This window comes from Gorilla gorilla, chromosome 4, assembly GCF_029281585.2.
Source record: "Gorilla gorilla gorilla isolate KB3781 chromosome 4, NHGRI_mGorGor1-v2.1_pri, whole genome shotgun sequence".
Lineage (NCBI taxonomy): Eukaryota > Metazoa > Chordata > Mammalia > Primates > Hominidae > Gorilla > Gorilla gorilla.
In genome coordinates, this window is record NC_073228.2 from 179,238,610 (window position 1) to 179,261,074 (window position 22,465).

Consider the following 22,465-nt stretch of genomic DNA (forward strand, 5'->3'; position numbering starts at 1 on the left):
TCATAAAAAGTCCTCCTAAAAGGTTACTAACTTCAAATTGTATTGAATCATATATATACATATACACACATATGTATGTGTATACATATATGTACATGTATAAGTATGTATATGTCTCTAAGTACATATGCATATATATGCATATATAAAATATATATTATATATATGCATATATAAAATATATATTATATATGCATATATATAATATATATTATATACATGCAATTACCTCTATACAACCATGTCACTCTAGGGAACTGCAAGCCTCAGAAATCATGTGGAAGTTGTACCCAAAGACTTTAGAGAAAGGCTAGCAGACTTACACAAATACATCAAGCACCCAGAAATAAACTTCGCTGAAATTGTGACTCCAGCATTCCTTATTTTGACTTGTTCATTCTTTCATTCATTTAACAAAGACTTAATAAGCAACTCCTATAAGCCAGGCAGTGTGTCAGAGGCTTAGGAATATACAAAGAGACGAGGGAAAAAATAAAATAGCTTTTGCTCTCATATGCACATAATTTAGGGAAAATAATAAGGAAGTAAGGAGATCACTTCATGACAATGTGGTAAGCCCTTGGGAAGAAATTAGGGAGTAGAGGTGGGAAGAAGGCGCCAAGGAAAAATTCTGACGTTGATGCCTGACTGAGTCAGAGTGGACAGACAGAGGCAACAGGGAAGGGTGCCCCAGGTCAGGGAACGGCAAGCACAGAGGCCTAAGAACAGGAAAGGACTCCACAAACTGGACAAAGCTCACAATGCCTGCAGGGTGGTGCCGCTGGGGTCGTAGCAATAGATGAGGCTGCAGAGGCCACCAGAGGCAGGATCATGAAAGGCTCTGAATGAACTTTATTTTTTTACTAAAAGTAATTGGGAGCCATCGAAGAATGTTAAGCAATGGCATAGCCATCAAATTTGCATTTTATAAATATCCCTCTGTTAGCTTTCTGAAAGCAAAGAGAATGGGCACTTGAGAAACGCATCGGGGGAACTATCAGAGTCATATTTTGCCTATAATAGATTTTATATCTCCTACTTCTTTTCTTTTCTTTCCTTTTTTTTTGAGACGGAGTCTTGCTCTGTCACCCAGGTTGGAGTGCAGTGGCCAATCTCGGCTCACTGCAACCTCCGCTTCCCAGGTTCAAATGATTCTCCTGCCTCAGCCTCCCGAGTAGCTGGGACTACAGGCATGCACCACCACGCTCGGCTAATTTTTTGTATTTTTAGTAGAGACGGGGTTTCACGGTGTTAGCCATATATCTCCTATTTCTAAGCCAGAAAATATCTTAGAAAGCATCTTATCTAACCCCCTTATTGTAGAGACCAACCCCCCACCTTATTTTCAAGGGATGTAAAGCAGCCTGTCCATCTTTTTTTAAAAATGAAATGGAACATCTTGCCCTACAATTCAGCCTTCCTAGGTCCCACCACCACGGCCATTTTGCTAGCATTTCTGCCAGTGGAAGCATAAGAAGTAGTATCAGTTCTGAGTACACAGCTCAGGGCAGACCCTTTTCAATGGCTGAAAACATTTACCCATTTTGAAAGCTGGTAGAGTCTGTGTTCTATGAGCATGAGAAAAATTCCAACTGGCTTTGTATATTTTCTCATAGTGATTAGAAAGTTAAACCCTTTTAAATCAGAGATTATTCTTGAGCTTCTAATACTATTTAAATTACAACTCCCAAATCTTGAATGATGTAACAGACTAAAGTCCAAATGCTGCTTTTTAAATTCTGTGCATCACACGGAAGTTACTTAACGTGACAGAAGGCAACATAGATTGGCCTGCTAACAAAATCCTGGAGGTTTTGTCTGTGCTAGAATGCTGACCATCTTCTCAATCCTCCATAAAATAAACAGGTTGATTTGTCATCGTTTATATCCAGGAAGTCTCAAACATATCCGAAGAGTTGCATCTTACCTATATAGTACTACAATTTCATAGCCCAGAGGGCTCAATCCTTCTCATGACCGAAGTAACCAGATCGTGCAAAGCAGTAAGTCCAAATTTAACAGCCGGCAGGCCATCAACTGATTTATTACTCCTGAAACAAATTCTACAAGATAAAGACATTTTAAGAAGAAAATGTTGTGGATAGATTTATTCAATCAGTATCTAGTGGTAACTTAAAGCAATTTTCTTAACCACGCAGATATAAAAAGCCACTTGCTTTTGGAATACCAGATAACCACAGCAAAAGACAATAGTGTCTGGGAAAATCCCAAACCACCTGTACTCTGAAAGTCATTTCCATTTGCTTTAAGCAAACATGCAACAAGTCAAGTATATAGCAAATCCATTATTACTAATGCAACAAATATTGTGATTAACCCCTTCAGAATAGAGATCTTGCAAAGAATCAGTGAGCACTTCTCAGTGCTCAGAGCTCTTATAGGCATTAACTTCATTTTAACCCTCCCAAGAACCTGCATATTTATTTCCATTTCACAAATGGGCAAACAGGCTGAGAGGCAAAGGCATAGGGCTATGCTCACACAGGTAGTTGCAATTCCTATCTGAAATGTCAGCCCTCCCCTGCCTGAAACAAAGCCTGAGCTTTTTTGCATTCCAGGCCCTCAACTGTGGGCTGGCTCTGGGGGAAAGAGTGGCTGAAATGCTGCTGGTGCAGGCCTGGAGATAAATCATGATGGAGCCCCCAGAGAGTGGAGAGTTCAGAAAGTCACTGAAGTTAGACTACATATCAATTTGCTTTGGGGGGCAACACCCCCAATGAAAAAGTTAATGCAGAGGTTTTGCTCCTCCCATTTGATGGATCAGGATAACTGAGGCTCAGAAAGCATGACTTGCTCAGATGCCAAGAGAAACCAGTCACTTTCCTGAATGAAACCTACCCTATGCATTGAAGCCCGGTGCTCAGTCCCCACTTCCACAAAACTTCCTGCTGTGTCAGTTACCAATAAGAGCTGTGTATCTAGTTGATTAGGAAAGATGTCTTCTTGGACGGAGAGGGGAAAAAAGCACCTCTTTCAAGTTGTCTTAATCTTGGTAAAGTGTTTCACATATATTTAGCATTATTAAGGCTCACCAATACAGTTAAAAATGAAGTGAAAGTCATCTTGTAATTTCACTTTTATAATTATAAATCAAATTCTCCGAAAGGTTCTTTGAGTAAAATTAATATTTCATAAGATGCCCTTTATCAATCCAACATGCCAGGAATCCAAAGTAGTCTCATTGAAGGTGTATTGAATTTTATAATTATTGAACATAATTTCTAGACATATCATTCATTTGCACTCTTTTGCCGAGATAAATGGTAAAGGCTCATATTTCATGGGTTTGACAATTCTGCCTGAGCATTGTAGCTTGTGTTGCTGAGCTTCTAATTTAAGAACAAAATTAGGCTTCAAAGAAAAAAGATATCCATAAAGTTATGAAACAGAAAGAAAAGGCATCATGCTTTTTGGGTGCTCATTCTAGGTATGTTCATTATATGCCAAAGCCCAGAGAAGGGAAATACAGAATTTAAAAAGACACCATCTGTTATGTGATGTTCCAAATTGTAAACTTAACCCTTAATTTCTATATCACCTGCTGTTCTGCTGTTCTCTTTCCTCAGTACAGGGGAAAAAAAATGGCTTAGCGTATTAACTGAGTAGCTTTGGCAGGACCTACGGATGTGCCTCATAAGACATTTTGATAAGCTCAGCATCACAACCTGTATATTTTCTCCAGAAAAAAAAAATTGTTATATTTTACTTTTGAAACAACCATCACATGTACAGTGGTTGCCATCAGCTGAGAGGCTACAACAACGCAACCCAATAGCAAGCCATGGTCTTTTCTGAAATTTTTATTTTCTTTAAAATGGGCTTTTTGGAAGAAAAAGCAGAGATTTTAGAAAGTTTTAAAATCTGTGAAATGAGAAGTAAAATAATTCCTCAACTAATTCCTTTTTTCAAAAAAAAATTATTAAGACAGAAGGAAAAATAGCATATAGCCCAAATCAGAAAACATTTTCACTTTAAATATTCGAAGGCAACATGTGCCGTACATAACTGAAGAAACTTCCATTAAAGAAAAAAAAAAGTAATATATACTTGAAAATGCCTGTGTTTTGTTCCTTGTAGATCTGAAATGTTCTAGTTTTAAAAACACATTTAGCAAATGCAACACAGCTCATTCAGGGTTGATTTGAGTTCACAAAATATTTTTATTATGTGTAAGAAAGCATACAGCCAATAAAATTAAGAAAACATTCACAATACATAAATAACACAGACCTGATGCAGGAGATATTTTTCAGATTTTTTTTCTTTTCACGGATTGCATCTAAATGTTAAGTTCATTGCTTATCAAGAAGAATACGTTGTAAACATTTCAAAGAAACTCTGTTGAAATGCCCCACGAGTTGGCATCTGGCAAGGGAGGCTTATGATACTTTTTACAGTCCAGGTGATGACGCAGGAACCTGATTCCAAAGCACAGAGAAAGGACTAGCATTTGTCAAAAGAGATGCTGATGGCTTTGGGGGAGCTCAACACACCCAAAGGGAAGGATTCTTCTGTTTCTCCCACCAACAGAAGTATCTGACTCAAGGATGATAATGAGGCACTATTCGTTAGTTAGTATACCATTAACATTTAAAGACTCCTTTAAAAATCAGCTCTAAATTCAGATTAAAGCACTATAAAAAGTAGCCCCACTGACTGGTTTGGTTTGACCTGGTAAGATGGAAATGCAGGGTTTGAGTTTGGTCCCTCAGTGGGGCTGCTGTAACCCACTGTCTGTGCTACAGATCTCTCTCCAGGAAAGCCATTTGTGTGGTTCAGAAAAACTACCTGACACATGAAATGAGTAAAGATGGAGAGGGCCAATTATTTTACATAAATACAAAGCAGCATATACTTTTCATTACCACCTAAGATCATAAATTTAATGCTGGGTTCTTCTTAAGTTGGCTTTTATTTAAGATATTTACAGAACTGCAAATTCCCCTGGGAAAGTCTTTTGTCATTTAAAACGTTTTGAACACAGTAGTAGCTATACTTTTTTAAATTTTTCAAAATCTTTTCAGAAAAAGAAAGCATTTATAGCATTTGTCAATTCTCACCTTGCATTTATCTGTGTCCATGAATTTTAAGGAATCATTTCAACTTTATTCCCTTATCTATCAGTTTCTGCTGTGTTTCTAGAAGTTATACATGAACATTTAGAATCTCACAGAGTCTGTGTGTTTGCTTCATTGGCTTATAAAGTGCTAGTTAAATGGCCAGAAATGTGGTTGTAAGGTCTTGGATAAAACTCATTAATTTATCCTATTAAATATGATAAATATATATTTATTATATAATAAATTAAAAATATCCATATATACAATAAATAAATAGAACCAATATCAACAAAACATCTCTCAATTCTGGAAAAAAATTTCTCATTCCTACTGTAAGCCTCGATTAATGTTTTAGAAATAATTTATGAAGGCATGCACCTACCTTTACAATCTGAAAACTTTGCTGGGAACGGTGTTAGCACCTGTTTGTATACAGCAAACTCAACCCATCTCATTTTCTTCCCAGAAAAATTTGATTTTAAGTGAAGCTGTTCACTGTTGATTCTTTGCCCTATTTGGTAAATCCTAAGATAAGAATAAATTTCTAAAAACAATTCTGAAGCCAAAGACATGTCCCTTATGGCTCCCCATGTTTGTAGTGTCCCTGTTTGATTGACTATGAACAACACAGAAAATACACTGGAATGTATTTGAAAACAGAGTTAGTTGTGTGTTGGAAAGCAGCAGAGGGCTCTCCTGACACCTCAGAGTCTCACCGTACCTTAGTTTCTTAACAGCAAGCCCCAGAGCAATCTCCTCTAGCTTTTGGGATGAGCATGTGTGGCAGGATTCATCTGTGAGTTCAGGTTGGGTGCTGACCGTTTTGTGTGATGGGTTGGATCTTCTCCAGAGAGACGTCAGTGTCATAGTCCAATATGACCGATAGGGCTGGGGACAGCTTCTCCAAGGGTCTGGCGATGCCAGCTGCCTCCTCCTTTTTCAGGTCCTCAGAGGAGCCCACAGCATGTGGGATCAGGTAAACCAGATTGCACTCCTTGGAGATGGAGCCTCGTGGCTCATGATGGCTGGAAAACATCGCGGCCCCATTGTTATTGATACTCACCGTCTCTATGGCATTATTCGTCGCAGGGCAAAGTCTGTAGCATCCTAAGAGGGTTGAAAATGCCTTCCGAAAATCAGCATTAAAGGCATAAATGATGGGGTTCAAGGATGAATTAGCCCACCCAAACCACACAAACACGTCAAAGGTGTTGGAATCAATGCAGAAGGGCTGCGTCTCCCCAGACCCACAGAAGGGCAAAATGCAGTTCAAGATGAAGAAAGGTAGCCAACAGCACACAAACACACCCATGATCACCGACAGAGTCTTCAGGACTTTAGTTTCTCTTTTGAAGGACATCTTAAAAGAACTTTCCGGTTGAGAACATTCGACAGGCTTTCCATTACCTGTGGTGGTCTGGCAATTCTTGGCGTGGACTGCTGCCCTCTCCAAGGCCGCAATGCGCCGTATTTGTTTCTGAGCAATCCTGTAGATCCTGGTGTAGGTGACAATCATGATGGCCACAGGGATGTAAAAGCTTATTACAGAGGATGAAATGGCATATGTCCTGCTGAGGCTGGAGTCACAGTTGTCTATGGTCTCAGCCAGGGAAGTGGCATTTCCATCAGAGGGGCTTGTGGGTTTTGCCTTGTGCCAGCTGAGCTGCACTGGGATGAAGGAGATGAGTACAGACAAGGTCCATGCCACACTGATCAGGATGAAGGCTGCCTTGGGGGTCATCTTTCTCTCATACCGGAAAGGGCTGGAGATAGCCCAATACCTGTCCACGCTGATCACACAGAGGTTGAGGATGGATGCAGTGGAGCACATGATGTCAAAGGCCACCCAGATGTTACAGAAGGACCCAAAGGGCCAGAAGCCAGCAATCTCAGCCACTGCCTTCCAGGGCATGACCAGGACGGCCACCAAGAGATCCGACACAGCCAAGGAGATGACAAAGAAGTTGGTCACCTTGGACCGCAGGTGTCGGAACCTGATAACGGCAGCACAGACCAGTGTGTTCCCCAGGAGCGTGGACAGGATGAGCAGCGACAGGAAACAGGCAGTGAGGATACGAACAGAGAAGTCCCTCTCCACCACCAGCCCAGTCCCGTCCATGGCAGAGGTGTTCAGAGTCCTCATCTTCCTAAGAGAAAGCACATCAGGGGCTCTGACACCCCTCAAGTTCCTAAGCAGGGAATAGGGGTCAGTCAGATTTCCAGGAGTCCTCCCCACCAGGCAGCACTTTGCACAGCCAGATTGCTTCCCTGGCAGAGGGTTTCACCAACATTCCATGAGAGGACCGCTTGAGTGGCAATCCAAGTCAATCCCGTGGATGCTCACTCTTGATTTCTACATCTGTCTTCTGACTCCCTTGCTGCAGGTCACTGTCTTGGGCACCAGAAAGCCCCTGAATTCCCCAAATAAAGCACTGGCTTTTTAGCATATTCTAAATCATCAATCCAGTGACTCCTGGGCCTCTGCTCTGCTAGTCAGTTGCAATCACATTTCGGGGCTGTTGCTTTTCTGGCGGTGACAGGAGATTCTCCCCTTCTGAGACTCAGCTGAAAATACATGTCTTCTCGCTCCTCCAAGCCCCTGGCTCCTCAGCAGCTCTCCAAACGCCTTAAAAAGCAAAAGGAAAACACACGGTCTTTCTCCAAGACTTAAGCAGATGGCATCATTACTCACGTCAAGCCCAACCTAATAATTCCCAGGGCGAGCCCGTCCGAGCCACCTACCTTGCCTTGGGGTCGTCTCTCTCAAAGCCCCTGGAGCTTGGAATGTGGACTTCGCTGGGGGCAGCGGCTCCGAAACGTTGAGGAAGCGCTCCTGAGCCCAGCCAGCTGTGCGCAGCAGGGGTTCGGCTCCCGGTGCGCAAAAATCGCCGGGGTGCGTTTGGGGAAAGGATCCCAGGCCAGGTCCCAAGAGAGGCGGCGGCGCCCCAGTTCCTTGAACAGCTGGAGATTGTTCAAAGGGCACTGGACCCCGGGTAAGGGCTCCTGGGCGCTCGGAGCTTCCTTGGGAGAGAGCACTCCCAGGACTGGTCACCTGGGCAGCTTCTTTTCTTGGCTTCCTTTCGAGAGCCCAGAGCCTTGGCGAACCTCGGGCGGCCTTCAGCCCTACAGAGCAGGGCCCTGCGCCTCCCCGCAGGCACTGCCCGCGACCTCTCAGGAGCCTGTGGCAATGCGAGGCAGCGAGCTGAGCTGGCACCAGCAAGCGCACAGGCCGGCGGGGTTCCCGCGGGGCACAGCCCACCCCGCCCGCGCGTCCCCTCCCCTGCCCTGGGGGCGGTCCTCGCTTGACAGGCAGAGTTGCGGGCGACAGCCGCACGTGGTCCCCCTGGATGGTTCTGCGGGCGAGGTGGGCGGAGGACGCCCCGGTGAGTGCTTGCCCTCCCTGGTTACCTCGCCAGTCTCCGGAGCCCCGCGCAGCACGCGCAGGGCCCGCGAGACAAATCCAATGTCAGAACCTCAAGTAAGCTTGAGTCCCCTGAAAGCAAAGCTCAGCCCCGACATCCAGCGCCTCTTGGGGTCAACCCCTAGCCGGACCCAAAGCCCTAAGCGAGCGGGAGCACCCCCCATTCTCCGCACACCAACTCCTAGAACGGCCGGCGGATGTCCGACCTGCTTTGTCTCCAAGTGTCCCCTAACTAGGGTTGGAGATGCCCGTGGGCGCCTGTACTCACCGCTCGCAGGGAGGGCGCGGCGCAGCTGGGATCCGGGCCAGCGCGCGCCGCTGCGCCCCGAGGGGACTCACTCCTTCCCCGCCCAGGTGGCGGGCGCGTCCCGGCTGCGGTCAACGCCGGACTGCAGCCGGTGCCCCGCACCTCCCGAGCGCCCCAACCCCATCGCCGCGCGCTCCGTGTGCCCGGGGCGCCCTCTGCCGGCGGCTGCGACTTCCCGAGCCCCCGCTGTGCCCTCGCGGGTACCAACCTCACTCACAAGGGTTCCAGCGACCGCCAGGGACCCGCGCCCCGACTCGCTCTTCCCGGTCCATGACTGCCAGAACCTGAAAACAGGCAAGCGGAATCTTCTCCACTCAGGACTCCTCCGCTTGAAACACCCTGAAAAACGGACAAGGGTGAAAAATTTTACTTTGCTGGCATTGCATTCGTGAATCTATGTTTCCTCCTGTGCGCCCACTGCGTTCAAACCTGGGGCGCTAGAGCAGGCGAGACGCAAGCCTTACTCTCAAAGAGAACGGCAGAGCGGGCATTGATTCAGCAGCATCCGTGTTCCCGGTGCACGCTTTACGTTGTTCCCCCGATAAAAGAATCTTTCCCCCCCAGGCCGGCTCAACCCGCTTCGCCCAGGTGGAAATGCGGCTCGGAAAGGTAGTGGGGCCTGCTCAAAGTCACACAGCTAACGCGGGAGCCGCGCCGCTGCCCACCTGTTCTTTTAACTCACCGCATGTGGTACAGGAGCCCACAAACTGGAAAATTACCTACAGGGCTAAAATACAGGGAAGAGTCATGTGGAGGCAGCGGGGCCTGGTGGAGGAGGAGCTCCCAGCCTCTCCTGGTTGCCCCAGGCAAGCTCACAGGTGAGACTTTGCACTAATTGTGCATAAATTGCGACACTGTGGTGCCTTCCTGTGCCTTCCGAAAGGTGGGAGGAGAATAAGCATGGATCCCCCAAGTCACACTGCCTGACTTCCTGGTCCTGCCCTGCCACTGTCGGCTGCATGTGCACTCTCTCCTCTCCGAGCTCGGGTTCTTCCTCTGTGAAACGGTGAGGACATAACAGGGTTGTCATAACTATTAACTGAGACGGTGTTTCCAGAGGGCTTGGCACCAAACCTAGGACCCCGTCAGCCCTCCATAGGCAGGAACCCCTGGGACCCATTAACAAACCAACAGTCCAGGCCAGGCGCGGTGGCTCACGCCTGTAATCCCAGCACTTTGGGAGGCCGAGGAGGGCGGAGAATGAGGTCAGGAGATCGAGACCATCCTGGCTAAAACGGCAAAAATACAAAACAAAATTAGCCGGGCGTGGTGGCAGGCGCCTGTAGTCCCAGCTACTCGGGAGGCTGAGGCAGGAGAATGGCGTGAACCCGGTAGACGGAGCTTGCAGTGAGCCAAGATCGCGCCACTGCCCTCCAGTCTGGGCGACAGAGCGAGACTCCGTCTCAAAAAAAAACAAAAACAAACAAACAAAAAAAACTAACAGTCCAATCTCCACGACAGCCATGCACCATATCAGAAGCAAGAATTTTCTCTGGAAAAAAAAAAAAAAAAAACCCTAAACCAAAATAATAATTCCATTTAGTTCGCCAGCACAAACTGTACCTTGGTTGTTTGTTTATTTAGAGACAGAGTCTTGCTCTGTCGCCCAGGCTGGAGTGGAATGGTGCTATCTTAGCTCACTGCAACCTCCGTCTCCAGGGTTCAAGCGCTTCTCCTGCCTCAGCCGCCCAAGTAGCTGGGATTACAGATGTCTGCCACCACATCCGGCTAATTTTTTGTATTTTTAGTAGAGATGGGGTTTCACCATGTTGGCCGGCCTGGTCTTGAACTCCTGACCTCAGGTGATCCACCGGCCTTGGCCTCCCCAAGTGCTGGGATTACAAGCATGAGCCATCGCGCCCGGCCTTTGGCACGTTGGCTTTAGATGAAAGGACCATATTGCTGGCACAGACCCTCCGGTGCCTGTGCTTACGGCTGTCTCCTCCCACCCGTGGCCTCGCCGTCACACACAGTGTCCAACAGACTGGGGGTCAGAGACGCAATTGTTGCCACACACATTCCCCAAGAACGGCATTTCTGTAGAGCCCTAAGTCATGCTTAACGTAACACTTTCAGATCACTTTCCCCAAGGCCGTCATTCTCCAAACTTCTTGACTTTGTTTCATTTTCTTTCTTTCCCTTTTACTAATAAACACCAATTAAAGATATGTTTCTGGTTCGAGACTTGTCATGTAAGCCTGAGCATTTAACTCCTGACATTCTACCCTGGCATCTGCAATTTTCCACTGAAACTACCCAGAAATAAAATAGGTAGGAGAAATTCAGCATTAACCTTGGAAAGCAGGAACAGGTAGGATCCTGATCTGTGGGATAATGAGCCAGTGGAATTGGACTGGGCGAAGCAGGACTCCACAGGAATATTCCATACGGCAAGAAAATGTACTTCAGGAAGTAACCTCAAAAGAACACACTAACTGCCCTGCCACCCCAAAATCGAGAGAGCAGACTCTGGAGGTAAGGATGAGGCCAATTTGAGGGATAAAATTCCTGTCTAATGACTGCCTTTCAGAAGTGCCCCCAATTCCCAAGTCTTCTCAGAGCCAACAACAATGCCACTGCTCTTGTAATTAAAAAACAAGGATGACAAACACAGCACAACACCTGGGCTTCAGGTGGTATCATGCTCAAGAAAACAGCAGTTTAACAGTGGGAAAATATTTGACACGACATTTAAATATTAATCAAAATTGTGTTCCAAGGAACATTCATAACATACTTCATATTCTCATTTCTCTCAAGCCCACCAGCTGCTCAAAAAACCTTTTTGTTTTGCTTGAAAAATCACCTAAATTATTTCAAACTAGCCCATACTGACCTTTATCTTTTTCTCTCAACCCATTTATCTGACAAGTCCAGGTGATCAAATCAACACATACCATTTTGGTAGTGATTGAGCGCTATTTCTTGACCACAAGTAAATTTCTGTCATTTTCAATGAAATGACAATTTCTGTCATTTCAATATTAAATCTCCTCCCTACCCATATGCTATGGTTTGAATGTCTCTGCCAAAACTCATGTTGAAATTCAATTGCCATTGTGACAGGATTAAGAGTTGGGACCTTTAAGAGGTGATTAGGCCAAAGGGTTCTGCCCTCCTGAGTGGACTAACGCCATTATCTTGTTATCTCTGGAGTGGATTAGTTACTGCTGGAGAGAGCTCCTGATAAAAGGATAAGTTCAGCCTCCATTCCCTCCCTGCCTCTTGTGTACTCTCTTCTTCTGCCAAGTTATGATGCCACCCCATGATCTGAGACTTCCCAGCCTCCAGGAACTATGAGCCAAATAAACTTACATTGTTTATAATTTACCCAGTTGGTGGTATTCTGTTACAGTAGCAGAAAACAGACTAGACATCATAATATACAAAAAAGGCTCAGAAACCCAGCCAGCAAAGCAAAAACGGCTAACAGGTAGAGAAGGAGAGAACCTGAGAATAACCAAGGAGGTGATTTTGTTTAAGATCACCAGGAAAACCAGAGTGTTGGACCAGTTTGTCTATCGTTCTATAACTCACTGCCTGAGATTCCCTCCTAACAGACGTAGGTCACCGGCTTTTGAACGTCATTGCTGAGAGAACAGGAAAGAGTAAAATGGAGCTGAAATCTCAGTGTTTCACTTTGCACAGAGTGTGAATTTCAGAGGAACTTACAGTTTTGCTAGAGGTTTGGAGTTTTTCCTATTTTCTTATTTGAAGCTAAGGTGAAACAAAGCCTTCTATTTTGTTCTATAAAAATCTCCGCCACAAACCTCAAGAACACAAATGTAAATGCAATCAGGTATTAGATCATGCTGAGAATGTAAACCCAACACAAAAGCACCTTTGTTTCCCAATTTAGTATGTATTTTAAGCTCTACTGTGTGTGATTTACACACTGCGAAGAGGAGGGTGTCAAAATGATGCTTTTCAACAAATCTTTATTTGGAGTATATAAAAGTCAGTGAATACAGAAGGCACACTATCAAAGGGGAGCTTAATATCATAAAAGACTAAATAAAACAACAGAACGGTCAAGTATATCAAATGATGTATTTAAGACTCTTTGGGATTATTAAAGTGGATTTTATACACAAAATGATTAGCTTACCATGTCAGTGAAAAAAAGATAAAGTTTGGCTGACCTTGACTAAGTAACTAGAATGCATGTTTCAGACAATAAATGTAACTTTTCTGAAATTCCTAATCCCATGTCATATTTTCCCCTCCTATAGCTATACAATTCAAAAATCAACACTTTAAAATTTCAAAATCAATATATATCAGTTTCTGCAGTGGTTGGTGGGTAGTGCAACATGCATAATGTGTTTTCTATTGTTGCACCTGCTCTTCATTCCCTTTTTCCCCTCTTTTCTGCCTTTCATAGGCTTAACTGAGTAGTTTTTATAATTCCGTTTCATCTTTTTTATTGGCTAGTTTTCTATATTTTTTGTTATTTTCATGGTTGCTTTAGAGTTTATATCATTTCTCTGTCTATATATATATACACACACATACACATATATATATATTTTACAATATACACATGTAATATTTTTCAAAGCCTGCATTCAAGTGATATTATATCATTCCATATATCATTAAGAACATTACAATAGTATTCTTCCAAGTCTTCTTAAATGGTCAATTATCTTTTAAAGAACTCTAAGTAATAAGAAATAAATACTATATGTTTCCCATGTGCCATTTCTGATGTTCTTCCTTTTTATATAGATCCATATCGCCATCTGGGATCATCTTTCTGCTAGAAGGACTACCTTTAACATTTCCTGAAGTGCAGGGCTGCTGGTGGTTGATTTTCTTCAGCTTTTATATCTCTAAAAAGTATCCATTTTGCTTTCATTCTTGAAAGATATTTTTGCTAGATATAGAATTCCAGATGGACAGATTTTTCATTTTAATGGTTTCAGATGTTGATCTGCTATCTTCTTATTTATATTGTTTCCAACAAAATATCTGCCATCACCCTTATCTTTGTCCCTCTCTACATAGCATGTCTTTCTTTCCTCTGGCTATTAACATTTTTCTTTTCTTTATCACTGGTTTTTTTGGGCAATTTGATCAAGATCTACCTCAGAGTAGTTTTCTTCAAATCTTTAGCACGTTTGGGATTTGTTGAGGTTTTCTAATCTGTAGGCTTACAGTTTTTGTCAAATTTTGAAAACTTTGGTCATTATTCCTTAATTTTGTTTTCTTTTGTTTTGTTTTGTTTTTTTTGAGACAGAGTCTCACTCTGTCATTCAGGCTAGAGTGCAGTGGCACAATCTCTGCTCACTGCAATGTTGGCCTCCTGGGCTCAAGTGATTCTTCTGCCCCAGCCTCCTGAGTAGCTGGGATTACAGGTGCACGCCACCATGCCTAGCTAATTTTTGTATTTTTAGTAAAGATGGGGTTTCAGCAGGTTGGCCAGGCTGGTCTCGAACTCCTAACCTCAAGTGATCTGCCCACTTTGGCCTCCCAAAATGTTGGGATTACCAGCGTGAGCCACTGCACCTGGTCTAAATATTTTTTTTGAATCTTTCCCCTTTTATTCTCTTCTTTGGGTTCTTCAAATGCATGGACTGCTTGCAGTTGGCCTCCAACTCACTGATGCAAGTTCTCTTCTCCTTACTCTCTTTTCCCTCAATATTACATTTTGGATAGTTTCTATTGTTATATTTTTGAGTCAACTAACATTTTTCTTCTGCAAGGTCTAATGTGTTGTCAGATCTCATTCTGTGTATTTTTCATCTCACATTTTGTAGTTTTCTTCTCTGAAAGTTCATTTTATGTCTTTTTTACATTTCCTGTGTATCTACTTAAGTTTCTGAATATAGGAAATATGGTTATAATAACTATTTTAATGTCCTTCTTTGCTAATTCTAACCTCTGTGTCCATTCAATTGATTTTTCTCTTCATTATGGGTCATATTTGTCTAATTCTTTTCATGCCTGCTAATTTTTTTGGATGCCCTACATTACAAATTTTATCTAGTTGGTGCTACCCTTTTTTATTCTTAAAAATATTCTTGAGCTTTGCTTTAGAACATAATTAAGTTATTTGGAAATAATTTGATCCTTCAGTTCTTGTGTTTTTTCTTTTTCTTTTTTCTCCTCTTTTTTCTTTTGTTCCTTTTTTCCCCTTTTTTTCCTCACATCAGATGAGTGACGTGCTGACACTGTAACAAGGTTTAAGGCAGCACATCACACACATGAGCATGAAAACCCAATCATCATGCTTATGAACCACAAAAGGATTCAGGTATTGCTTTTAAGAGGTGCTAGGTAGAACCAGAGCAGAGTTTAATCTGGGGTTATTTATTTTGTGTTATGGAAGCAAGATTCTTTTTCAGTGTATCTGGCTGGTGGTGGCAAACCCTGTTCATGGCTCTGTGTCAGTGCCAGACACTGAGATACTGTTCCTTATAATTTCCACACTTATATTTCTGCACACTCATATACTGGTTAGTCCTCTGCTGAACGCTCAAAGGGGACTCTCTGAAGATCTCTGGAGTCCTTTCTGTCTCTCTCTCTCTCTCTCTCTCTCTCTCTCTGTCTCTTTCTCTGCAGGTCTCTCGTTTGCAGGACTCTGTTCTGTGACCTCTGGTTGTCTTGATCTCCCTGGACCCTTAGTTCTGTTCACTCAACTCAGGGAGTCTCCCGGACTCCACCTGTGTTCCCCCTCCCTGCGCCATGGCTTGGAACATCTTTTGAGGCAGTAAGCTGGGTGACAGTAAGTCTCACCTCATTTTTCCCCATCTTTCGGGGATCGCTGTCCTTTGTTTCCTGACATCCAGTATCTGGAGAAACATGTATTTTGTTCACATTATTGGTTGTATCTGGTGGGAGGGCAAATCTAATCCCTGTTATTCCATATTGTCTGGAAGCAGAGATCAAGAAAAGTCACAACTTTTAGATTTAAGTCTCAACTTTTTAGGTTTTAAATCTAAAAAGGCAAAGGAATCTAATCAGGCAAGAAAAACTGAGGTTAAAAATGGAGACTAGTCCCCATTAATACTTTAATTAATTAAAGTATTAAAGTAATACTTCAATTAACTGAAGTATTAAAGTAATACTTCAATTAACTGAAGTATTAAAGTAATACTTCAATTAACTGAAGTATTAAAGTAATACTTCAATTAATTAATGTATTAAAGTAATACTTCAATTAATTAATGTATTAAAGTAATACTTCAATTAATTAAAGTATTAAAGTAATACTTCAATTAATTAAAGTATTAAAGTAATACTTCAATTAATTAACGTATTAAAGTAATACTTCAATTAATTAACGTATTAAAGTAATACTTCAATTAATTAAAGTATTAAAGTATTAAAGTAATACTTTAATACCCCAAACCTGCTCTTGGTTCATGGCTCTGACCCTCCATAGCATCAAATCTAGCCCTGGCCACACCTGTCATTACGGTTCCAGCATTCTCATCTTCCCCCATCTAAATCCTTCACTTTTAGGAGACATAGAGGGTCCATTTGGCTCAGCCTGGTCTTTAGGGGCTATGGGGAATGCCAATGCTTTGAGAAGGGATGGAACGGTTATGAACACCACCATGCCTTCCCTAAGTATTTTTTGAGTGCCTATTATTGGCCAGGTACTGTTCTAGGTGTTGGGATCATAGCAGTGAACAAAACAAACCTCCCTGCCCTCATAGAATTTATATCCCAGTGATAAATGATAAATACCTTTAGCACAACACAATATAGAATTGCTATAAGCTTTGATTTTGTTGAAAAAGAAAAATGCACTTGCTAGCAAAGTCATAATCTAAGCTGAGATGAAAGACAGGCTAATCCACAAAAATTGTTTATCCTGTGTAAACATAGAATCTATTTAAGTCACCTTAGAGAGTCTTCTTTAGGCCATTTATAGAAAACATGAATGAAGCCCAGGGGAGAGTCTCTGCAGTGAAAAATGCTGAAGTGGGCTCTTGAGGCTGGAAATCAATGCTTTGCAAAGAAATAAAAGCTGCTAATTTGTCTGCTCGGCCCATGAGATTATATATCACTGGAGGAGCCCAGAGAGTATCCTTCAATTCACAAAGGGCTTTCCTCTCAGCCTGCCTCTGCAATGATTTAATTACTTCCCCTCCCTAGAACACAAGCACTGGTCACTCTCACCCCCAGCTTCAGGTATCCCAATTCAGGAGATGAGCCTGGGGCTGCAGTGGAAGGAACAGTGGGTCAGACAGACCTGGGTTTGAATCTTGGCTCCATTACTATCAAGCTGTGGGGCCTTGGTCAAGTTTCTTCACCTACATGCCCTCCTTATTTCCCACCCCTGAAAATGCAAATACAGCTGCCAAGAAGCTTACATGAAATCCCGACCAAAGTATCAAGTAGATAAGCACAGATCAGGAAATCTTCCCTTGCATTGCATTTTGTCTTGGCAAAGGCTGTATGTAAAGTGTACATTCACAGGTCTTTTCCAGCCCAGCATCCATTTCACCTTCTCTGAAGAAAACATCCCAGATTATTTTCGGGGAATGACCTGTTCTTTATTGAATACATTCTGCTGGTCTGATAGGGCCTGCCCCTCCCTAGCTAAGGGAGTAGACACATAACCTGAGACAGGTTGACCAGATGCTTCCTCCCTGAGATTTGTATCTTCAGCAGAAGGACAGAGAAATTGAACGCATATGAGTGAAATAGCATCAGCCTCATCAGCATCCCTCTGACCAGACTGATTCTGCTGTGAGACTATTCATGGAACTCTTGCTTCCAGAAGCCCTGGGTGCTTTGTTCCTTGTCCTTTTCCAAGCCTGGCTCTACAGCCTCCCCTCCACTCAGTGTTACCTTTCCAGTGAATTTCCATTTGATTAGGTTAGCCATGGTACATTTCTGTGACTTACAATCAGAGAGCTCTATCTGATCAGCTGAAGAAGAAGAGAAGAAGGAAGAGGAGGAGGAGGGAGAGGAGAAAGAGAGACAGGGGAAGAGGGAAAGAGGAGGAGGGAAAAGGGCAGAAGGAGAAAGGAGAGGAGAAGGAATAGGGAAGGAAACACGTTTTATGTCTTATTTGGATTTAAAACAGCTGGAGCCACAGTTTTCGCTTGCCTGGCCAGCGAAGAGAAGAATTAAACACAAGGAACCTCAGGTTTTTTCCTAATTAACAGATGACTGATGACACTACATCATCTATATAATGATGGATCTTCCCCCATAATTTACTTCATTTACAAACTTCATTCCCTATAATAAACATATTTAATAGATTAAATAAATGAAGTGTATTACCTGCTTCTAGTGGGCAATCCCCTGCTATCTTACCTGGAATCAGCAGAGCTGGCAGACACCAAATCGCCCAATTTTGGACACTGAGATTGGCCTGATTAGCTGTACCTCCAGAAATACAGCTAATGGAGGTGCCCATCCCAGCTTTGGGAGGGTGGATAGAGCACCAAAAGAGACTTTACGGAGGGTGCAACACTGAATCTGATCTTAAAGGAAGCTCTCATAGGACATGCTTAGATGAAGAAGGAGGGAAAAGCATGTTCACAGAAGGAACAATGTATGCAAAGACTCAGGTGGGAGTGTGTGGGGAGGGGAGAAAGAGGGTCCTTTTAAAATCAGAGCACTTTTGAGGTCAATGTACTTTTATCCAGAGATTTACAGAGTCTCAAGGATACCCGAGAGACCTTGTTATTCTCATGAAGTAGAGAAACTGGAAGAAGTCCACATATTTTACTAGTTTTGTTACTGGAAAGGAGACTCAATCTAGACACCAAGAGAGGGTTCTTGGATCTTGTGCAAGAAAGAATTCAGGGTGAGTCCATAGAGTAAAGTGAAAGCAAATTTATTAGGAAAGTAAAGGAATAAATAATGGCTACTCCGTAGACAGAGCAGCCCCAAGGGCTGCTGGTTGCCCATTTTTATGACTATTTATTGATTATATGCTAAACAAGGGGTGGATTATTCAGGCCTCCCCTCTTTAGACCATATAGGGCAACTTCCTGACATTGTCATGGCATTTGTAAACTGTCATGAGGCTGGTGGGAGTGTAGTAGTGAGGACGACCAGAGGTCACTCTCGTCGCCATCTTGGTTTTGGTGGGTTTTGGCTGGCTTTTTTACTGCAGCCTGTTTTATCAGCAAGGTCTTTATGACCTGTATCTTGTGCTAACCTCCTGTCTCATCCTGTGACTTAGAATGCCTTAACCATCTTGGAATGCAGCCCAATAGGTCTCAGCCTCATTTTACGCAGCTCCTATTCAAGATGGAGTTGCTCTGGTTCAACACCTCTGACAGCTTTAATTTGGAAGAGATGGAAAACTTTGAGGAGGTTCCCGAGAATGACCAGCAACCTCACAGACAGAATCCTGGGTACCTTGGGTAAAGGTTTCCTCTCCATGCCACCCACAAGACACTGTGACCCCAATCTCCACCCCTCCACCTCTCTGGAATTTTTCTATTATATCATCTGTCCACACAACAGCTCCCCCAGATTTTACTTGTGTTTTTTATCAAACTTATCATCTTCCTCCAAAACTCGCTGCTCCTCTTGTAATTCCTCCGTTGGTGAAAAACACTCCATCTTCTCCATACACGACAACAATTGGACTTCAAAATGAACTTTTGCACATCAAATGGCACTGTAAACAGAGTAAAAAGACAACCTATAGGTCAGGAGCAGTGGCTCACGTCTGTAATCCCAGCACTTTGGGAGGCTGAGGATCATGAGGTCAGGAGATTGAGAGCATCCCGGCTAACACGGTGAAACCCCGTCTCTACTAAAAATACATTACATATAAGCATTGTGTAATGCTTCCCCTGCCTACACCACGTTCAGAGTCATACACTCTTGCTCATTCTTCTGGGATTCGGGGAGATATCTGCTCCTTTCACCTGATTTTAATACCCAGTGTTCTAATCCAGGTCTCAATGTCTGTTGTATGGGTTACCTCAACCAGCCTCCACATCAACATCCCAGCCTCCCCAAGGCATACACCATGGACCTGAGTTGTTTGGTCATGGGCTATGTGTCTCCAGCTTTCAGAGAAACTCTGTAAAATCAGAGGAGCAGCACCTCTAATTGACTCTTCTATTTCTACCTGAGGCAACCGGATGTGGTAGCAAATATTATACACTATTTGCCCCTTACTTTAAAATTGATTGCTTCGTTATATAAACTTTTACTAGGTCTTAGATTTCTTTAGGTCTTGCCTTATTGGAAGAAATTCTGTGTGCAATCTTGCTGAAGAAGGTCCTGCTAAATGTAGGTAAAAGAAGGAAAAAAGCTGGTGTGGCTTCACCTGTAGATGAAATCCTGAACAGTACAGCCTTTTAGGAAAAAAAAAAATGATAAAATTGGAAGTAGGAAACATTTCAAGAATAAAACTCTGGGGCGAAGTTTAGAAGGGGGATGAAGGATAAAAGACTACACATTGGGTAGAGTGTACACAGCTCAGGTGATGAATCCCCCAAAATCTCAGAAATCACCACTAAAGAATTTATCCATGTAACCAAACACCACCTGTTCCCCAAAAACAATTGAACTAAAAATTAAAAAAAAAAAAAACCTCCATTCCCTGATTAGAAACCACAAAAGGGGCCTTAAGAGGTTGTCTGTAAATAATGTACCTTCAATCTCTCAAGGCCTTTCATGCTGATTGACCATCACAGGAAATGGTATTCAAATCAGCATCTATCATTTTTGGAAGGTTTATAAACTGACATTTTACTTTGCCAGAAATAGGAGACTCAGAATCCAACCTTGTTTGTGTCTTCTCTCGTGTTACGGAGGCAAATGAACTGATGAACCTGGCAGATTTCCCATCTTCAAACAATGATGGTTCATGCTGACACTGTCCCTGGCTGCAGACGGCACCTCTTTTTTTGTTCACCTGACAAAAAACAACAATTGGATTGGTCTCTCCCAGACCACGTGGTCCTCACAGGCTGCCCATCATGGGCCTCAACTCTCCTGACCACGTGGGACAGGCACAAGACCCACAGTACTCTGTTCAGACTCTCTCTCAGGCATCTGAAATTTCCATGGAGACAGAAGGACAAAACGACAGAGCTGTCTTTTCAACAAATGATGCTGGGAGAACTGGATATCTACTTGCCGAAGAATGAAGTCATACCCTTATCTCACAGTATCCACAAAAACTAGCTTAAAATAGACTAAAGAGCTAAATGGAAAAGTTAAAATTATAAAACATAAGGAGAAAGCTTCATGGCATTGGATTTGGCAGTGATTTCTTCTTTATGACACTAAAAGCACAGGCGACAAAAGAAAAAAGACGGAAATTGGACTCCAAAATGAAGAATTTTGCACATCAAAAGGCACTGTAAACAGAGTAAAAAGACAACCTATAGGCCGGGCGCGTAGGGCTCACGCCTGTAATCCCAACACTTTGGGAAGCCGAGGCGGGTGGATCATGAAGTCAGGAGATCGAGACCATCCTGGCTAACACGGTGAAACCTTAAAAATACAAAAACAAAATGAGCCGGGCGTGGTGGCGGGCACCTGTAGTCCCAGCTACTAGAGAGGCTGAGGCGGGAGAATGGCGTGAACCCAGGAGGCGGAGCTTGCAGTGAACCGAGATCGCGCCACTGCACTACAGAGCAAGACTCCGTCTCAAAAAAACAAACAAAAAAAAGACAACCTATAGAATGGGAGAAAATGTTTGTAAATCAAATTCCTAATAAAAAATTAATATTCATAATATGTAAAGGACTCCTATAACTCAACAACAACAATTAAAAACTAGGCAAAGGACTTCAATAGACATTTCTCCAAATAAATTATACAAATGGCCAATGAGCACGGGAAGAGATGTTCAGCATCACTAATCATTAGGGAAATGGAAACCAAAACCACAGTGAGATCCCGCCTCACACCCATTAGGATGGCTACTATCAAACAAGCAGAGAATAGCAGGTGTTGGTGAGGATGTAGAGGGATTGGAAGGAACTCTTGCGCATTGCTGGTGGAAATGTAAAATGGTGCAGCTACTATGGAAAGCAGCACAGAAGTTCCTCAAAAACGTAAAAATAGAATTACCATATGATCCAGCAATTTTGTTTCTAGGTGCATACCCAAAGGAATTGAAGGCTGGAACTCAAAGAGTTATTTGTACACCTATGTTTGCAACAGCATCATTTACAGTAGTGTGAAAAGATCACCGTGGGCATGTTAACATTTTAAAGCATTTATTTGAGCAGACAATGATTCATGAATCTGGTAGCACCAAACTGCAAGTAGTGTGGGCTCCACCAAGAGGGTGTGAGGGGAAAATTGTTAAAAGGTGTTCATGAAAGCAAGACAAAGAAAATATTTGATTGGCTAAGGCAGGAAGTCTCCAGTTAGAGGTCAGCTGGAGGTTTCTGATTGGTAAATTCTGTAGTGAGAGGTTAGTTAGCAGTTTCTGAATGGTTAAGCTGGGGTTTCATTTTCCTAGGCTATGGTCACTCACACTGAATGGGGTTTCAGTTTGCTTATGTAGGAATCCAAGGTGCTGGGTTCTCAGCCACATGGACTCCAAATTAATTTTTTTTAACAATAGCCAAAAGGTTAATCGGCTCAAATGTCCGTTGATGGAATGAGTCAATTAATTTGTTTACTTGTCGATGAATGAGTAAACAAAATGTGGTATATACATACAATTAAATATTATTCAGTCTTAAAAAGGAAGAAAAT

General features: G+C 42.9%; 1 protein-coding gene and 1 non-coding gene across 3 annotated transcripts; both read right to left on the reverse strand.

Annotated features, from left to right (window-relative positions):
* Nucleotides 1-4,161: 4,161 nt before the first annotated feature.
* On the reverse strand, nt 4,162-8,886 carry DRD1 (dopamine receptor D1). 2 transcript variants are annotated; one of them, XM_019026187.4, is made up of 2 exons: nt 8,771-8,886; nt 4,162-7,707 (listed from the first exon to the last, which is right to left on the reverse strand). In XM_019026187.4, exon 2 carries the CDS (start codon nt 7,222-7,224, stop codon nt 5,884-5,886), a length of 1,341 nt encoding a protein of 446 aa, XP_018881732.1. In that variant the 5' UTR covers nt 7,225-7,707; nt 8,771-8,886; the 3' UTR covers nt 4,162-5,883. The 2 variants fall into 2 exon arrangements, with proteins under 2 accessions (XP_018881732.1, XP_004043082.1); XM_004043034.5 differs by lacking the exon at nt 8,771-8,886 and adding an exon at nt 7,824-8,308.
* A 6,075-nt stretch (nt 8,887-14,961) lies between these two features.
* On the reverse strand, nt 14,962-15,064 carry LOC115934872 (small nucleolar RNA U13). Its single transcript, XR_004070609.1, has one exon. It is a non-coding gene; the product is annotated as a small nucleolar RNA U13 (small nucleolar RNA).
* Between the last annotated feature and the right edge of the window lie 7,401 nt (nt 15,065-22,465).

What these genes read in the sequence shown, in the direction of transcription:
- DRD1 (XM_019026187.4), bottom strand. Translation starts at nt 7,224, where the DNA reads ATGAGGACTCTGAACACCTCTGCCATGGACGGGACTGGGCTGGTGGTG.